Source organism: Carassius gibelio, chromosome A22 (genome assembly GCF_023724105.1).
Source record: "Carassius gibelio isolate Cgi1373 ecotype wild population from Czech Republic chromosome A22, carGib1.2-hapl.c, whole genome shotgun sequence".
Lineage (NCBI taxonomy): Eukaryota > Metazoa > Chordata > Actinopteri > Cypriniformes > Cyprinidae > Carassius > Carassius gibelio.
Genome location: NC_068392.1, coordinates 13,428,598 through 13,445,391, shown reverse-complemented (window position 1 = coordinate 13,445,391; position 16,794 = coordinate 13,428,598). Strand labels below are relative to the sequence as shown.

The 16,794-nt window shown below is 44.6% G+C and overlaps 3 protein-coding genes across 8 annotated transcripts in view; 1 reads left to right on the top strand and 2 right to left on the bottom strand.

Moving 5' to 3' along the window:
• The first annotated feature begins 173 nt into the window (after positions 1-173).
• On the top strand, positions 174-3,508 carry LOC127943083 (MAPK regulated corepressor interacting protein 2). The gene is made up of 5 exons (XM_052539226.1): positions 174-685; positions 849-918; positions 1,733-1,866; positions 2,784-2,885; positions 3,137-3,508. Exons 1-5 carry the CDS (start codon positions 631-633, stop codon positions 3,205-3,207), a joined length of 432 nt encoding a protein of 143 aa, XP_052395186.1. The 5' UTR covers positions 174-630; the 3' UTR covers positions 3,208-3,508.
• Positions 3,509-3,843: 335 nt separating this feature from the next.
• LOC127943077 (structure-specific endonuclease subunit SLX4) lies at positions 3,844-12,434 on the bottom strand. The gene is made up of 13 exons (XM_052539217.1): positions 11,549-12,434; positions 10,390-10,555; positions 10,046-10,273; positions 9,723-9,961; positions 9,361-9,653; positions 8,424-8,673; positions 8,257-8,339; positions 8,001-8,147; positions 7,755-7,924; positions 5,251-7,676; positions 5,012-5,111; positions 4,451-4,726; positions 3,844-4,375 (listed from the first exon to the last, which is right to left on the bottom strand). The coding sequence occupies exons 1-13, from the start codon at positions 11,967-11,969 to the stop codon at positions 3,991-3,993; spliced, it is 5,184 nt and encodes a 1,727-aa protein (XP_052395177.1). The 5' UTR covers positions 11,970-12,434; the 3' UTR covers positions 3,844-3,990.
• A 201-nt stretch (positions 12,435-12,635) lies between these two features.
• The window catches only part of LOC127943076 (CREB-binding protein), a 34,696-nt gene continuing 30,537 nt past the window's right edge, over positions 12,636-16,794 (bottom strand). For all 6 annotated transcript variants that reach the window (XM_052539210.1, XM_052539212.1, XM_052539213.1 and 3 more), the window contains 3 exons: positions 16,618-16,779; positions 16,149-16,430; positions 12,636-15,858 (listed from right to left, as the gene is read on the bottom strand). In XM_052539210.1, the coding sequence (XP_052395170.1) occupies positions 13,642-15,858; positions 16,149-16,430; positions 16,618-16,779 (2,661 nt within the window). In that variant the 3' untranslated portion in view covers positions 12,636-13,641. The remainder of the gene's footprint in view (positions 15,859-16,148; positions 16,431-16,617; positions 16,780-16,794) is intronic.

Here is a 16,794-nt window from a genome sequence, read left to right as displayed (position 1 = left end):
GTGTAACTTCAGTACCTGCGTCGCAGATTAGCGAGATTAACCGTGTGGTTTGACCCAAACTAACTGTTTAAAGCCTGGAGGGTTCCACACGTGGTGATCGAAACCCGTCATAGCCGCGCACATTTGCGCCACCCGTGGTCTCGAATGCACGCTCGTGTTTCCTCCAGTTTAATCAGTTGTATGTTTGCAGAGATGATGAAACCCGTGTTTAGATGGTACACAGAGCCGGTTTGATGGTGTCCACAAGGTGAGTAGGTGAAAGGTGACCCCGGTTGAACGTCGCGGGGGGCGTGTCGTGACGTCACGGAACAATGGTGCGATCTGAACGTCCGAGTTTATTACAGAAGAGTCCAGACCGAAGCGGAGCTCAGAAAGTCTCTCAGCACCGTGAATCCGACGCGCAATCGGGGCAATAAACGCTCGTAACCTTGACTGACCTCAAGTCAACGCACGGCGCTGAAGTCCACTCGCATATGCCGGTCGCGAGCGCCTGAACGGCGGATTTCGTTTCCACGGTGGCTACTGAAGCTGGAGCGCGTGACGTCTTCTGGCGTGCGTACAATCGTGACTTTGGCTCTGAGCGATCCGTAGACGTCGCGCAGAAGGGGCTCTTCACAAACCGTCTCTCACATGATGTACACAATAACCAGAGGTCCCAGCAAATTTGTTACACAACGGAGAACAGGTATTTCACCAGTCCACCATACACGGTGCGTTGCTGCTTTAACCTTCTTTTAACGCTATTATAGTAGATATTTAAGAATAAACCACATGCGTCTGTTTAACAAGGTTAATTGCATTACGTTAAGTTACTTTAAATACGTATTAACAGAAACTGTCTCTTGCAGGGCCTACGCAACAGATTGAGAGCAAAGCGACCGACCTGAAACCCAAGCAAAGCCACTGGCTCGTACCGGAGTGAGTTATATAAATTACATTAATATGTATTACTCCTATTAATATTTCCTGAGGAAACTTAAAAATGATTTAACTGCGCCTTTAAAAGCGTGCCCGTTTCGTTCAGCACACTTGAAACTATCCGTACCTGAAATTTTAGCCTCTTTTATAAGCTAGGACGTCCCGTTTTTACACTTTTGCCAAAGTCGCTTGTTTTGTATTTTTCTCGCACCGTGTGTGACCTTGCAAGTGTAGCGTGCGCGTGTCCGAGAGCGCGTGGACTGTCGGTGTTTTTGAAGATTGGATTCGTCTTCATTTGAGTGCAAATGTTAATAACTAACCTGTGGGGGTTATTATAATGCGAGCACATGCTTGTCACACCCCCCTCATATTCCCACAAGGTCGTTTAGCGTGTAGCTCCGCGTGCACACTTTACGACCGACGTCGCGTTTGTCTGTCATTTGAGTTTGAGATTTCGCCAGTTTAATTTAACGTAATTTATAGTCGCGTGTTGTTATGCTGAAATTATAACAACGTGTCGCTGTTGTTATAGAAGCGACGTTGCGTAATGAAGGACTTAAAGGAACAGTACACCCCAAAATTCGCGCTTAGTCGTTAGAAATCTGAATTAGTATTTTAGTTAAATAATGTACTCTTTTCCATGTAAAGAAAGTGAATGTTTTTTTATTTTTATAAATACAATATCTGTATTTAAATTGAAAGTGTGCAAATGAGAGATTAATCCAATGTAAAAAAGGAGCAGGAACTGAAGGAGACCGAATGTAAAAATCCAAGGAATGATTCTTGAAATCTCATACTGATCTATTGTTTGTAGTTCACCAGCGCCTAAGATTGTATTTCACCGGCTGAACGGAAAGCGGTTCCACAGATCAACCTCTCCGAAAGCCGAAAACACCAGTGATGGATTCACCCCAGCACACGAGGAAAATGTTCGGTTTGTTTACGAGGGTGAGTTCATCTTCCAGAACAGCAGTATTATTGAATCCCTGACCTTTGAGACCTTTTGGAGGGCTGAGGTTGGAGAAGCAGTTACCGTGACCTTAATGAACTTTGAAGAGCGACCGACCAGATTCAAGGCTTCTCACGTTACTTGAAGTTGGTACAAGTTTGCAGCTTGTCTTGTTACTTTTCATTAAAGTTTCCAGAGTTTAATTGTGTGCAAACTAAAGTTGTGTGAGCCTGGGATTCAGACTCGTATGAATGTACTTTATAAGTGAGGTAAGTTGAGCAGAGTTCGTGTGAAACAGGGCAACTCTTATCTTCAGGAGGAGGGTGTTTGTCCACAGGCCAGGCTCCAGCTCCACCTCCTGCGGCTGATGCAATGGCCCTCAAGGGCAGGTTTTATGCTCTTTTGTACAATGACCGGCTAGTCAACTGAATCTTAATGTTTTGTAAACCTGCTTTAGTCAAGAGAAAAGAGGACAAAACATAGGGAACATAAAACATCAGCAGGTTTTATAAATGCAAATGTCTAGGAAACCTAAGGAGTTGTACAAGCGGCACTTTAAACTTTGAGATACTACTTCCTACAGATTGCAATTATGGTACAAAAATAATTCAAAGGGAAGAAAAGTTTCACACCGTTGACAGATACTTGTTCTTGTTTTAAGCATAAACACCTAATTTCTTAGTAAACAAGACTTCATATCATTTTGCATTTCAAGTAAATGTATCTTGATTTAATAACGTAGATATTTGAACTGGAAAACAAGACCAAAATACATTGGGTTTTTATTGCAATTGATGCAACATTAAATACCATGACTGAATGTAAGATTTCTTCTCTGATTTGAGACTCTTTAAGGTGTTAGTTGGTGGAGGACTGAATTGTGAGTTTAAACTGATACAATATCTTATGATCGCAGCTTGGCAGGAGGTGGAACAGAAGCTCGGAGAGGGATCCCAGCCGGAGAACGGGAAAGGCCTGGTTCAGTACGCAGAGAGAAGCCCCAATCCCGGCATGAAGAGTCAGTCTAGGACTTCTGTCCCATTTACTTTCTTTCCAGATATACAAATATCCAATTTCATGTCAAATTTCAAACTCATGTTAAAATGGTCACTTGCTCACCCTCATGTCGTTCCAAACCTGTATGAATTAGCTTCTGGAGCACAAAATGAGCTGTTTCACACTACAAAAGAAAAAAAAATCCATAGATTTTTTGTGCTATTGTTTAATTCAAATGTCTCAAAGAACTCACCCAGTCTCTGTCTTTTTCAGATTTTGTGCCTATTGATCTAGAGGAGTGGTGGGCCAAGCGTTTCCTGGCCAACATTGCCAACCTGTCATGACAGGTGCATGATGGGGCATGAGTGCGAGGTGTGTCTGAGCGGTCCGGACTGAGGCAGTGCAGCCTGACTCTGCTGATGAGCTTAGGTGATCATGCCAGAGATTCGCACACTTCCTGTGAAACTGTTTGCCCAGCCAGATCCAGACTCCCTCTCATGCACACGGAAGATGATCAGATTTTTCTTCTGCTTTTCTTTCTTTGTTAGAAAGTGAGATGTCTGTTTTTCTCAGCAGCTCTTTGCAAAAAAAAAGTGATGTTATAAAACAACCCAAAAAAAAGTCCAGTAAAAAGTTTTTCCAAGACGTCTTTGGTGATTTTGTTCACTGTTGGTCTCATTCTGATGTCACTGGGAGCAAAGATATTTATGGGTCATATTTTATATTTATTATTAATTTCTGTCATTTTTATTTCATTTTCGTATTGATTTTATATATATATAATTAAGTAGAAGTGGAAAAACAATACTTATTGTCACACAATAATGAAAATACTTTTTTTTTTTTTTTCAATTCTTGTATACGAACATGTGATATATACAATAAGAAATGTCTTTTAATTGCATAATCCAGACGTTAAATTAAATTAAAACAATATATTCATTTCAAACATTGTAGGAAAAAAAAATCTGGAACTAATATAAAAAACAAATGCATTTTATTGTAAATCCTTTCACTGGAAGGTTGAAGACCCTGAGTATGTGTCAGAAAAGATGAAGGCCAATACTGTCCTTTAACAACTTATTCTTAAAATCATGAAGTTTTACCACATTATTTTATTTCAGCCCTCATGCTATTCCTCCACTGGGCTTAGATGCTTTTTTCCTCCCTCTTCCGGCTGCAGCACCGCTGGTTGTCGTTTTCACACGTCGCTTCCTGCGGGAAGATGCATTCTGGCCCTGTTTGGCCGTACTGAAGGTAATGCACTGAGAGTCCAGGAAGTCTAGTAGTTTAGCAGCAGCTAACCTGATGCCTGCCGCTTTCAAGCCGGACCGTAGCTCTGCCAGGGAGAGAGGCTGGTACTGCAGCACTCGGGCGTACAGTTTGGGGTCGGATAGGATGAACTGACGAACTGCGAGGAGTTTGTCCTTCTCGCGCACAACAGCCTGAGACGCCGTGATGCCCTCACTGTCCGAGTCATCGTCTTCAGACACACACAGCTCTGGGTTCGACCTGGAAAGAAGAAAATGGTTGAACGAAGTTTGCTTTGTAGTATTAATTGGGCCTATAGCCATATAGGAGCTGTACCTCTCGGACTCAGCAGTGGAGGATGTATTCGAGTTTTGAGAGGCTGATAAAGGTTCATCATCTTCACTTGGTGGCAGTTTCACAGGAGAGACAGCAGGGGGCGCTGTAGGCTGCTTAAATGCGAGCGGAGCAGACTGGGAGTTGGAGGCACTGGGAGGGTGTCGGGGTCCAGAGACCTCCTCCTCAGACTCTGAGCTCTGCAGCTGGTGGGTGTATTGATGGATCTCCTTCAGCTTCCGAACCATCAGCTTCTTGGGCAGCGGACGCACACCGAACCTGGAAATAGACATTTTTACATCTCTGTGTTATCGAACGTGTTGCTTTGGCTTTGTGAGGTCAGGTCTAATATATATATTAGAGCAAACTATTTCACAAAGTTTACAATATAAAAAAGAAAAAATGACTTCATACGTGCACTAAAAATGAACTTGTAAACTATTAAAGTCATTGGAAAAGGTCATTTTAGTTTCAGTTGTTTTCCACTTTGTTTGATATTGTGCTATGCAATGGCATTAATACATTCGTTAAGCATTATAATGTCTATATTCTTGTTATGCTCACCTGTTGAGTCTGTTTTTGAGCTCTGGTGTGTCCATATCAGAGAAGCCTGGCATGGGAGTGATGGGCACCAGTGGTCCTTCATTCCTCTTTCTGCTAGCAACTGTGCAGAAAGGGAAAGTTGATTGTAAGAAAGTTTTCTAAAGCAAAAAGGCCATTCTGAATGGATAATTAACATCTGTGTAGCCATAACAAATAAGAGCTCCGGTGAAGCATAATTAACACAGGACGACACGCCTTACCTGGAGTCTTCAGTTCAGCAACTCTCTTGGCAGACGGAGCTGTCAATCTCTGAGAAAGAGGAAGGGGAGCCACCTCCTCTTCCTCCCAATCATCCCACATGTCAGGGTCAGGTAGGCTGTGATTAAACGGACCTGGACTTGGATCAGGAGTTTTGTTACAAGCTCCAGTTGCAAGAGGAGACGTGGACGTTGGTCCTTTACCCTCGAGACCTGGTGGGCTGACTGTACCTCCGCTGCTGTCAAGTCGTAGACTAAAGCAGGGCTTCTGGCTTCCAACCCCTCCATCCAAACCCCAAGAGTCATCAAACGCTATAGGAGGCTCATCCATGACACAAAATGAGTTTCCTGCAATATCAACCACTTCGTCAACACTTTGACTTGGATTCTCTTCTCTCACTCCTCTTCTAGTATCATCCAGGTCACAGGAGGAGTGTACCGCAATATCCACCAATTCTTCAACACTTTGATTTGGATTCTCTCCCAATTCCATTCGTTCTATCCCATCGTTCCCACTCTCTTTCAAATTTTCTGGACGAATGTATCTTGGAGAGTTCGGGGCTGGACTGGAGCATCCCTGCTGAAGAGGGCTACTCTGCTGCTTCTCAGGCGTTTTATCAGGAGAACTCAGTTGTAGAGACACTAGGTCAACTTTCCCCTTCCTACCGAAGGATCTAGAAGAACCTCTACAATTCCTAAGCCCAACCTCACAGTCGTCAACCATGGGTGAGCAAAACGGGATCTGACGTTGTAAGGAAGAGTCTGAATGGAGAGGAGTGCTACTGGAGGGCTTGGGGACACCCTGGATTGGATGTCCCATGATGATGCCAATGTTGGAGCCATCAGACACATCTGTAGAAGAAACCTGAGATAGTCTTAGATGGTGAGGTGCTCTCTGGTAACCTGGAGAGCGATCTGTATCAATGCTCTGATGTTCTTTAGACGGAGTCCGATATGATTTGTGCAATTTGGACAAGGTTGCTGGTTTCTCTTTTAGGCAGCTGCTGCTTGAAGAAGGTTTCAAACTCTCCGAGACGGAGGAAGAGGAAGAAGAGGATGATGACTTGGGGAAGAGCTGGGTTCGGCGCATGCTGATGCAGGTCTGGGCAGAGCTACAGCGTGTGGATGGTACCGGAGTGGCTGGAATCAGCCAGGAAACCTCGGCAGAGCCATCAAACACACTTTCATTCGCAACCCCAGGGCTGCAGTGCTCTGATCGGTCAGACTTTGCTTCAATATCAGTCTCCATCAGCTTGGAAGCATCTACCTGTTTACCGGCATGGCCTTGGGATCCAGATTCTTTGAAACTGTTGTCTTCGACTTCACAAGCATAGCTCGAGGTCCTCTGAGGAAGTTCTGGGGAAGATTCGAAAGGAGACGGAGGAGTCAAAGCACGTGTAGTGGTGGCAGCATTTTGGTCACCATTATCTACATCCATTTCATCACCAGAATCTGAGAGAACAATGAGCTCTACCTGCTTGCTTTGAGATTCTGGGGGGGAAGGAGGGTTTTCAATTCCCTGGCGTCCTGAGCTGTCTCTTCTTGGTGGAGACTTACCCGTATCTTCACCCTCATGTGGAACAGGAGACACTCCAGGGATGGGGAAGGAAGTCTCGCCTGACACACCTGAGCTCGGTGGAGGGCTTATAGATAGGTCAATCACCTCATTGACACATGAAGGGTGAAAAGAGGTGGGTGTGTTTTGTTGTAGTGTGCTTGATGGCTTGTGACATTGTTTCTGAGAGCAGGACGCTTGCGTCTGTGATGGTTCCATGTATTCCCCTACAGACTGGGAGAATAAACAGTCATAACTTTTGTCTAGACTGGCATCCGAGTCTCTGTTTTCATCTAGCTCTGGAACCAAACAAACTCTCTCAGTCTCTGAATTGGGGTTTTTAGGGTTTTCTGTTGGACTTGTTACCATGGCAGCCTCCATCCCATCCACACCTTGTTTGTTACTATAGCAACTGCCGGCAGATTTCTCTAAAAGGCATTCTGTCTCTTTTTTCTGCTTCCCTTCATCCTTCTTCTCATCTCCAAGGGACGTATTTGCACCTCCCTCCTCTTCCTCGGTCTCAGTCTCCAACATCGTCTCCATCTTCCTTTGTGTCGCTGCAAACACATAGATCTCATCAAGCTCTTCCTCATCCACCCGGTCCTCTTTCTCTCCGTCTCCTCGCTCTTGCTCCTCTTCCAGGTCTCTTTCCTCTCCAGCAGTTTCTTTGAAGTCATCCTCTTCTTCGCTGTCCCCATGCTGCCACATTGACTGGAGGAGCTCCAAGAAGTTGCTTTCTGCCAAGTTCGGGTCTTCTCGGTCCCCGAGATGAGGCTCAGGTACTGGAAACAAACCTTCAGATTCATCTCTTGGGTTTTCCTCTACACTTCCAGAGTATCCCTTACACTGCTGCTGCAGCTCAACCAAACCAAATCTGAAATACAACACATATTTATTATCCTAGAATCAATTTAGATCCAGTAGGATTGGGAAATAATTGTATCATTCTAACCTATCAGCCAGCTCCTGTATGTGGGGTAGCAGAGTGTGTGTTAGAGGACAGTGTGCTGTGTAAAGATACTGCAGGAGGGCCAGTACTGCCTCCCCAAGCACATTACCCAACAACACTCTCTGAGAGACAGGCATACCCTCCTCCTGAACGCCAAACCCTGAGTCATGAACCTACAGACACATGGTAACAGTTTGGTTATTCGTCTGCACTCCTTGATTATTAGTCCATGCTTGCAGCTGCACTGACCATATTGGCCAGCAGGGGACATCGTGTGTACAGCATAAACGAGTGTGTGAAGAACACATCCCCACTGTCCACCTGTAACTGCACATCACTGAGTTGAGGGTTGTTCACCATGCTGCTCAGATCTGATGCCAGCTTTGAAACGTACACCTGAAAAACACAAAAATGGACTCTAAGACAACTCTAATGAACATTCATCTAATATGGAGCCAATCACGACAGTAAAGTACATGTGGATAAAACTGAAGGAAATTCTCACTGAGGTTTTCTTAGACGTCTTGTTGCCATTTGCCTCTGGAACAAATCCACTTGAGGGAAGGTCATTCACAGCGTTGTCCCTAGCTAAAGAACATGGGACAGCGTGAGCTTGAGAATAATAAAAAAAAAAAATATATATATATTTTTGTGACAGAACACCAGCATTACCTGACTTGTCCTCTGCGGTCGTATATGTTGTGTATCTATACTGGGTGAGGGTCATGCCTTCCTCTGCGAGCTCCATCAGGTCCTGCAGAGCCTGGGAGCCTGGTGTACCCGAACAAGGGGTGGGAGGTCGTTGGGTTTGGTGTTGTGCTGGGCTCTGATCAGAAAGCTTTTCCTGGACTGGATCAGCCTCTGAGGTCACAGCTGGAGGTTTCTTGTTTGGAGTTAATTCAAGAGACTTGACCTTTTCCCACTGAAGTAATAATGTAAAGAAAGATTAAGCATCAGCAACCACAACACTTTTTAACTTCTGTAATGTGACACATTTCTGAGGGAGAGTAAAAATCTGACCTACTGGCTGCTACTACTACAGAAACCACATAGGCCTGTAAGATAACAATTAATTTCTAAATTCTTAACTAATGATTTGTACTACATTATATGAGCTCATGTTACTTTATGTCTTTAATAAAATCTAACTAACAGGTACTTCATTTTGAATTTTTAGTAACATTTTCGTCCAAATAATGCACACTGGTAAATTGTGTAAGTTAAGAAAAATAAATAAATAAATGTATGCATTAATAAGATAAAGGCAATTTAATTAATAAAATCACTTTATTTTTAAATATTTTTAAAGCTATTATTGTATTGCAAATTAAGTAATGAAACAAACAATAGCATATTTCATTAATAGCGCATTTAAAATATTTTCCTGACAATACCGTACGTAACTTTTTTTTATTTACATATTTATTTTTGAACAAATGATTTGTTCATTTTAAGTAGCATGTTTTTAGTAAATTCCCATTTTTACAGTTACTGCATTAAAAAAAAAAAAGTATATTTTTTATATGCACATTTTTCTTTGAAATGATAAACACTGTTGAATTGTGCATAATAAGACAAGGTGAATTTATTAAGAAAGTGAATATCTCACCTCCGGTGCAACCCATGGCTGAATGAATTTGCTTAGTTCAGAGGTGTAGAACTCTGAAACTGAATCTGGTCCTCCTCCGTGAAGAGCACTTTTGTCCCAGAGGGGGGCATGGGGATGAAGAGGAAGGGCGGAGGGGGACAGGGTTGGTGTTGGCGGAGAGGGGGGTCTGGAACGAAGCAGGAGAGATGAAACCCGCTCCTGTAGACGGTTCAGTGCTGTCTGAGGGTCCTGAACGAGGAGAAGTGGTGGGTGGACAGGAGACGCTCCCTTCCTTCTCTTCCCGCGACCCTTACCTGAAAGAGAGCAGGAATGATGCACTTCTGAGTGATAACCTGCAATTTAACTGAAAAAGATGAGTTTACCTGCACCAGGTTTCCACTGTAAGACAGGAGCCACTGTCCCAGGAGGACTGGAGAGCTGAGCCAGAATCTCCCTCTCCTCCTCCAGCTCTCGCTCCTTCTCCATTTCCTGCTCGAGTATAGAGCGGGACAGAGCCAGCGCCACCATGGTGTCCTCGTCCAGCTTCTGGGCTTTCCTCCTGGATCTCTTTTTCAAAGGCATGCCATCCCTCTGAGTTGTCGTAGCACTACCTATTAGCTTTCTGCAGAGAGAACAGAAGGAACATGTACATATAAGCACTCAATTAAAGAGAAGACGTTGATAAAGTGGCCAGTGGCTGGCTTACGATTGGTCGGTGGTGTTGTCGCTCGCTCTCTCAGCGGCCTGTCTCCTCAGAGCCTGGAGAAGATCATTAGGTTTCACACCTAAATTGGTTGAGCAACGCTTTAAGTGGACAGAACGGCTCTTTTCTGATTTAAAACTCTTTCCACAAATGGGACACTCTGGGACCCGTGGTCTAGGGTGTGAATGATGGGATGCTGAAGGAGCACTGCTCTCACTGGCATCCAGACATCTGCAAAGCAGGAGAACAAGCCAGAAGTCAGATGTGAAAGTCTAATTGTATGTGTGTGTGTGTGTGGGATATGAAGGGTTCCTCATGATGTAGTGTATACAGTGGTGGTGAAGCACCTGTTGATGTGCTGAGTGCGCAGCGGGGGGCTCATGGCTGACAGATCTTTCTGACAGAGCTGGCAGAAGAACAACGCTTCATCTTCCACGTCTCCAGCGGCCCGAGCCTCACAATCCAACTCCTGCTGAAGCCGAAGAGCCAGGGCTTCATCATCACCCACAGTTTCTGAAGGAGAACACACACACTTCTTGACTTTCATTGATTACATTAAACATGCCATAAAACAGATGTACATTTCATCCGAGATATTTTTTTACATCATTTTTTATAATTGTGCTAATAGCAAAACTCTGAATTTAATATAACATCTATAATTTTTATGTTTTAGAATTTTAACTGCTTAACATAAAATGTATCTAATGTAAGACAACACACATTTGTGACGAATGACTTTCAGTGACGACATTAAAAATTTCAAGCCATAAAAACATGTAGGACTACACTGGGTTTACAATGATATTTAGTTTTGTATATTACAAAGCAATTTATTTTTATGACCGATTTGAACCATATACCACAGTTGGTGGTTGAACAAAAAATGTAAATAAAAATAAATAATTATACATTTATGGAGTTATACTTTAGCATTTACAGTTATCATTGGACATTAAAAAATTTTGTTGTAATGATAATAAAAAAAAAATTTTTTTTATATAAACACACACACACACACACACACACACACACACATACATATATATATATATATTTAATATACTGCAATTTATTTTTACTATATTACTTACAAATGTACTTTTGGTGGAGGGCCATGAAATCATTGCTTGGGCAATTACATACTAAAAATCTACTAACGCTTACTTACAGGGATAGTTAACCAAATGTATGAATTTCTTTCTTCTGAAGATATTTTTCAATAATGTTGGTAACCAAACAGTTGACGGTAGTCACTGACTTCCATGTATGGAAAAATAAAATACTAAAGTCAATGGCTACCATCAACTGTGTCATTACCAACATTCTTCAAAACATCTTCTTTTGTGCTCAACAGAAGAAAGAAAGCCAAAAAAGTTTGAGGTTTGTCAAAGAACATGAGGGTAAGTAAATGATGCCAAAATTAATTCTGGGCTGCACTACATTATATAATGTGGCACAGTGAGATTGTGTTAATGAAAGTTGAGAGACTGCTGGACACCACACCTGTGTGCTGGATCCTGACAGTGGAGGGATGGTTTCCATCAGACTCTGTGCTTGAGGGTTGGTTGGTCTCTGCATGCAGGAGTCTCTCTGGACTGGCTCTCTTAAACCGCTGCATCCTCTGGATCACTGCTTCTGTGACTGACCCTGTGCCAGACCCTTCAGGAGCGCGCTGGGACACATCTCCAGACTCTTCAGCCCGAGTCCTGCCACTGATCTGACTCTTAGTTTCAGTTTGAGCAGCATCCTTAGTCCCCTTTCTCCTCTTTGGGGGGTTTCTCTGGGAAGAGGAGGAGGATGGCTCCTCACCCTTGACTGCTGATCTCTTTTCATCTCCAGATGCTCCTGCTCCTGCTCCTCTCTTCCTCACTCTTTTGAGGAGACGAGAGCAGAGGTCTGTGAAGTCCTGGTCCGAGTCGTTCATGATGAGCCGAACACACACATGATCCGTCCTGTTTTTATACAGTCTATGGATCTGTCACATGTGTCCGCTGTTATACGGATCCATATCATTTAACGTCATTTGAAATGTTTATATTTTTGGATAAAAAGTTTATATGTTCATACGCATTGTATAAATACCAAGGAAGCGTTGCATGTTAGGACACACATCACATTTACGTTACCTTTGTTTACATTTCACTCTGCCACTATTCGGACCTATTACATCGGTTAACGTACCTTATTGCGATTTATTTCATAACGACTTGAATACATACCGTTGGTAAGACTCAGTTCATTCTATAAATATTTTAAACAGATTATGTAATATTGTAAAACGACAGGTTTCTTATCAAATGTGCTGCAGTGGCGGATACTGTTGTTCAAAATACTGTATCGCAACCGCCGCCGTCTACTTCCGGTGACGTCAAGCACGCGCTGACGTCGCCGCGTCACGTAACTGACCTTACGAAATGATGAAATTGCAAAAAAGATAGCAAAATACACTTAGGATTGCCAATAACTAGTAGTTTAATTTAAGTATTTATTACATTTAGCATTCTTCTGTTAGTAAAAGTAAAATAAGTCGAAGAACGCGACTGCAAAGTAGCTTTAATATACTATATAAATAACATTAAAGACACACGAGTTTGATCTGTTGCACACAGTTTATTTAACAATATGGTATAGAAGTAAGAAATAAGTTTTTTTTTTTTCAACCGGTTTATACAGTGATTCCATTCTTTCATCCTTATATTTATAGTATTTTGCTTAATAACTCGCATGATTTACATAAAGGGAAAAAGTAGAGCCCGTTCAAGTTTGTGTGAGAAATGAGGGTCAATAGCAGAATCCATTCTGTGTTTCCATCTAGCAGTCAACCAGTGATCGCCCACTCAGCTTAGGGGGCCCTCCTCTCTCCCTCTTTGTCTCTTTATATTTATATATCTGTAAAAAGCAACAATATTCTACATCTGCAAGACAGAACCTCTGGATCCAGGCCAGTGAGATGTTGTAAATGTGTACGTGTCTTCTTCGGGTCGGTGATGTATTGTCTGAGTGATGCTTGTTTGTCTGCATACATGCGTATGCACAGTTCCTATCGATACAAACAAATAGTTCTCCTCATACATACAAACTTCACAATGAGAAAAGGAGGAAACGCCTCAGAATGCATGTCTGAAAAAATGGTACGACAATAGAATACAATCTCACAGCCTTCCAACACAGAAATGCTGCAAAGTTAGATAAGGTATAAAACAAAAAGGTATGAATAATATAATGAAGTTTCGTTATTTTCTTAAAAAAAAGAAAATGCATGAAACCAGACTGTCCTCCCCCAAACAAAACCAAACGACAATTTAAAACAAAACATTGACCACACAAAGGTCTAAACTGAACAAAAAAATATATTCTTTGTGATTTATATTTCTTTTAAACAACAGTCTTTCAAATCCCTCTTAAAAGGAAGAAATCAGTCATATGTTTTTAGGCAACATCAACGTTCCCCAATTCCTTTTAGACTTTTTTTTTTTTCATACATTTCTTAAACTTTACATGTCAGTACAAAAAAATTGAAAATATTAGAGAAAACCAAGAGAGCCACAAAAAAGAGGAACGGGGAGACTGTGGTGGGTGGAGTCTCCCAGTAAACGCTACAATCCCTCCACAAATTTCTCCAGCGTGTCTCCTGTTGTGTCTCCCACCATGCCTAAGTCACTGGGCAGCCCTCCGCGGTTGGGCGTATTGAGTTGCGGGAGCATGGCACTCTGCTCAGGTGTGCCCAGGTGCGCAAGCTCCAAGGAGCCAGTCATGGGTGTCGTAAGACCAGGGTGTGGTGAACCTGTGTGGGGCGGTGCGTGCTGTGGCGATGGCTGTGGCTGAACCTGCGGGGAAGGACTGGAATGTGGAGGAGGTTGCTGTGACGGAGGTCTGGGCGACTGTACAGGGGCTGGTGAGCACACCTGATTACTGAGTGCATTAGCCATGGTTTGGCCGGGAAGGTGTGTGCCTTGCTGCTGTCCGGAAAGCAGGTGAGTTTGCGGGCTCATTGGACTTGGTTGCGCTGGTGAGCCCATTGGAGGCTTGAGGACGACCTGTTGTTGTGGAAGCTGCTGCTGCTGGAGCATGCGTTGGTGGAGGAGGTTGGATGTGCCGTCCATTCCCATCCCACCCTGCCCCATCTGGGCCATAGGGGGCAGCTGGCCCATGGGTCCACCTGTTCCCTGCATGGCCAACTGTTGCTGCTGCTGCATCCGGAGTTGCGTGTAGTTGGTAGCAGTGCCTTGTGTCTGCGGGAACTGGCCATGTGCCTGCGGCATCACTCCCTGCTGCTGCTGTTGTTGCTGCTGTTGTTGCTGCCGCCGCAAAAGCTGACGGCGGTACAGCTCCTGGAGCTGTGGGTTGTTGGCGTGTGCAGGGTTCATGAGCTGACTCTGGGATCCAAGAGCTGCCATGCCTTGTGGCGCGGGCTGTTGGGGTTGCTGCTGCGGCGCCAAGCCAGGTCGTGGCACTGCCTGCATGGCTGCCAGGTTCTGCATCGCTGGCTGCGCTGCATGCATGCCCTGTTGCACTTGTTGCTGCTGCGGCTGGTTGGCGTGGTATTTTGCGGTCCTCTGTTTGATGAAGGCAGCCATGAGTTGCGGGTTCGATTTGAGGATGTTCAACACCTGCTGCTGTTGTTGGGGCGAGCTGGGCGACTTGAGGGTGAGTAGCAGGTCTTGCAAGGCATTGGGGGCAATGGCTCCAGGTCTCTGGGGTGTTTGCGGTCGTGGGCCCTGTGTGGGCACCATCATACGTGGCTGTGCAGCCTGCTGGGACATTGTCGGTCTCTGCATAGGCATGGTCTGTGGGGCGCCCGGTGCGGTCTGTTGTGGAGCAACCTGCTGCTGAGCCGCTTGCATGCCTTGCTGAGGGCCTCCAGTCCACTGTCCTTGTGGCATTGGTGGCATGACCTGTTGTCCGCGTGGCCCAACATGTTGCATGGATTGCTGCATTGGGCCTGGCATGCGTGGCTGCTGGTGGTTCATGGGAAGGCCATTCATGGTCATGCGATAGTTCTGTTGGTGTTGAGCTTGCGCAACCATTTCTATGTGCCGTGCCATTTTGACCGCCATAGGCGGAGGCTGTTGAGGAGGCTGTTGTTGTGGTGGCTGCTGCTGAGGAGGTGGTTGCGGGAGCGGAGACTGCTGCTGGTGAAGTGGGGAAGCTTGTGGGCCGGGTTTGCCCTGTGAAGCTTGTGGAGGGGGTTGTCCATTGCGGGGAGCATTGGGATAGGCTGGGGACATGACGCCCGCATTGGGAGTTGTTGGTTGGTTGGACAGCGGTTGTGGTGTTTGAGGGGTGTTGGGTTGCTGATGCGAGGTGGGCGTGCTGGGGGCTGTTGATGCAGGCGGTGATGGTAGGCTCTGAGGCATGGCTCGGCCCTGCATTGTAGCCATGCGTCTCCGCATCATCTGCGCCTGCTGGACCCTGTGCTGCAGCTGCTGCTGACGCAGTTTGTGCTTGATATTGAGGCAGAAGGGCACAGGGCACTTGTTCTCTTGACAGTGCTTGGCATGATAGCAGCAGAGAGCAATGAGCTGCTTGCACACCGGACAGCCACCGTTTGTCTTGCGTTTGCAGCCCTTGGTATGCTGGACCACACGCTTCATCTTCTGGCAAGATGGCAGAGAGCAGTTGGCATTGCGGCACTGGCAGGCATGCACCAGAGACTGGATGCAACGCTGGATGCTTAGACGCCGACTCTCCTGAGGACTCTTGGAGGCCTCGCCACTTTGGCTGTTGTTGTCATCGTCCAGACCAAGACCCCACTTAACCATCTGGTGCTCATGGCCCTTAGTGTTGTAGCAACTAATGCACAGGTCAAAGTCCTGCAGAAAGATGAGGGCACAGTGATTAACCAAGAATTGAAAGGAAAATCAAAAGTGGAAAGACAAGAAATTATTACAATGCATCAACAACAATTGGACAAAACATGTGGAAGATGCGTTACACTACTAGTAGAATAGATGTTACTAAAAGATCCCATGGCTCCCCAAGTTTCAAAATCCCAAAGGTTTTCTTTTCTAATGCGCTCAAATCAAAACAAACCCAGAAACACCCATCCACTACTGATGATAAAGGAGAGCTGTAGCCTGTTACAGGAGCCTCTGTATCTTACCTCGCAGACCGTACAGTGCCAGCGTGTTTCGACATGGTGTTTACATTCGTTGCAAGTGTAGACAAAGCGGTCCTGGCCCTGGTTGTGCAATTCCACTAGCATGCACATAGTGCTCCACTTGCAGCGCCGCAAAGAGCTGAACTCCCAGTGCTTATCCCGCGCTAACGTCAAGAAGGCGTCCCTTCCGTCCATTAGGTCACAGTTCAGAAGGGGATCAGGGTCAACGATAGGTAGTAATGAATTGACTATAGGCCCAGAGTGCAGATGGATTACAAAAAACACCTGGGAGAACAAGTAGGACAAGGTAAGAGGTTTCTTAAGACCTTTCCAGAGAAAAAACATTTGGCTTAAATGTAAATATATCAAAAGGTGACATGTGAAATAGTGTAAAAACTTCCAAGTTAAACAATGTACGTGACTCATGTCTTGGAGAGCAAGTAAATGATCAGATGAAGAACTTGTGGGAGACCTCTTTGTGTTTCTCCATTGTGGCGTAGAGTTTCTGAGAAAGATCATTGGCTACATTCGGCATCCCGGGTTTCTTTTTATTAGCTCGGCTCACACTGCTTTTATTCTTATTTGTTTTCTTGTTGTTCTTCTTCTTTGCGTTCTTGCTGTCCCCTGGCGTGCCCTGTTAGAAAGAATA

Excerpts from the sequence above, each read along its gene's own strand:
- LOC127943083 (XM_052539226.1), top strand. The coding sequence starts at position 631 with ATGATGTACACAATAACCAGAGGTCCCAGCAAATTTGTTACACAACGG. Across the intron at positions 686-848 it reads TGTTACACAACGGAGAACAG|GGCCTACGCAACAGATTGAG; the intron begins GTATTTCACCAG and ends TGTCTCTTGCAG. Across the intron at positions 2,886-3,136 it reads CCCCAATCCCGGCATGAAGA|ATTTTGTGCCTATTGATCTA; the intron begins GTCAGTCTAGGA and ends TGTCTTTTTCAG.
- LOC127943077 (XM_052539217.1), bottom strand. The coding sequence starts at position 11,969 with ATGAACGACTCGGACCAGGACTTCACAGACCTCTGCTCTCGTCTCCTC. Across the intron at positions 5,112-5,250 it reads TGCTGAACTGAAGACTCCAG|TTGCTAGCAGAAAGAGGAAT; the intron begins GTAAGGCGTGTC and ends CTTTCTGCACAG. Across the intron at positions 4,376-4,450 it reads TCCACTGCTGAGTCCGAGAG|GTCGAACCCAGAGCTGTGTG; the intron begins GTACAGCTCCTA and ends TCTTCTTTCCAG.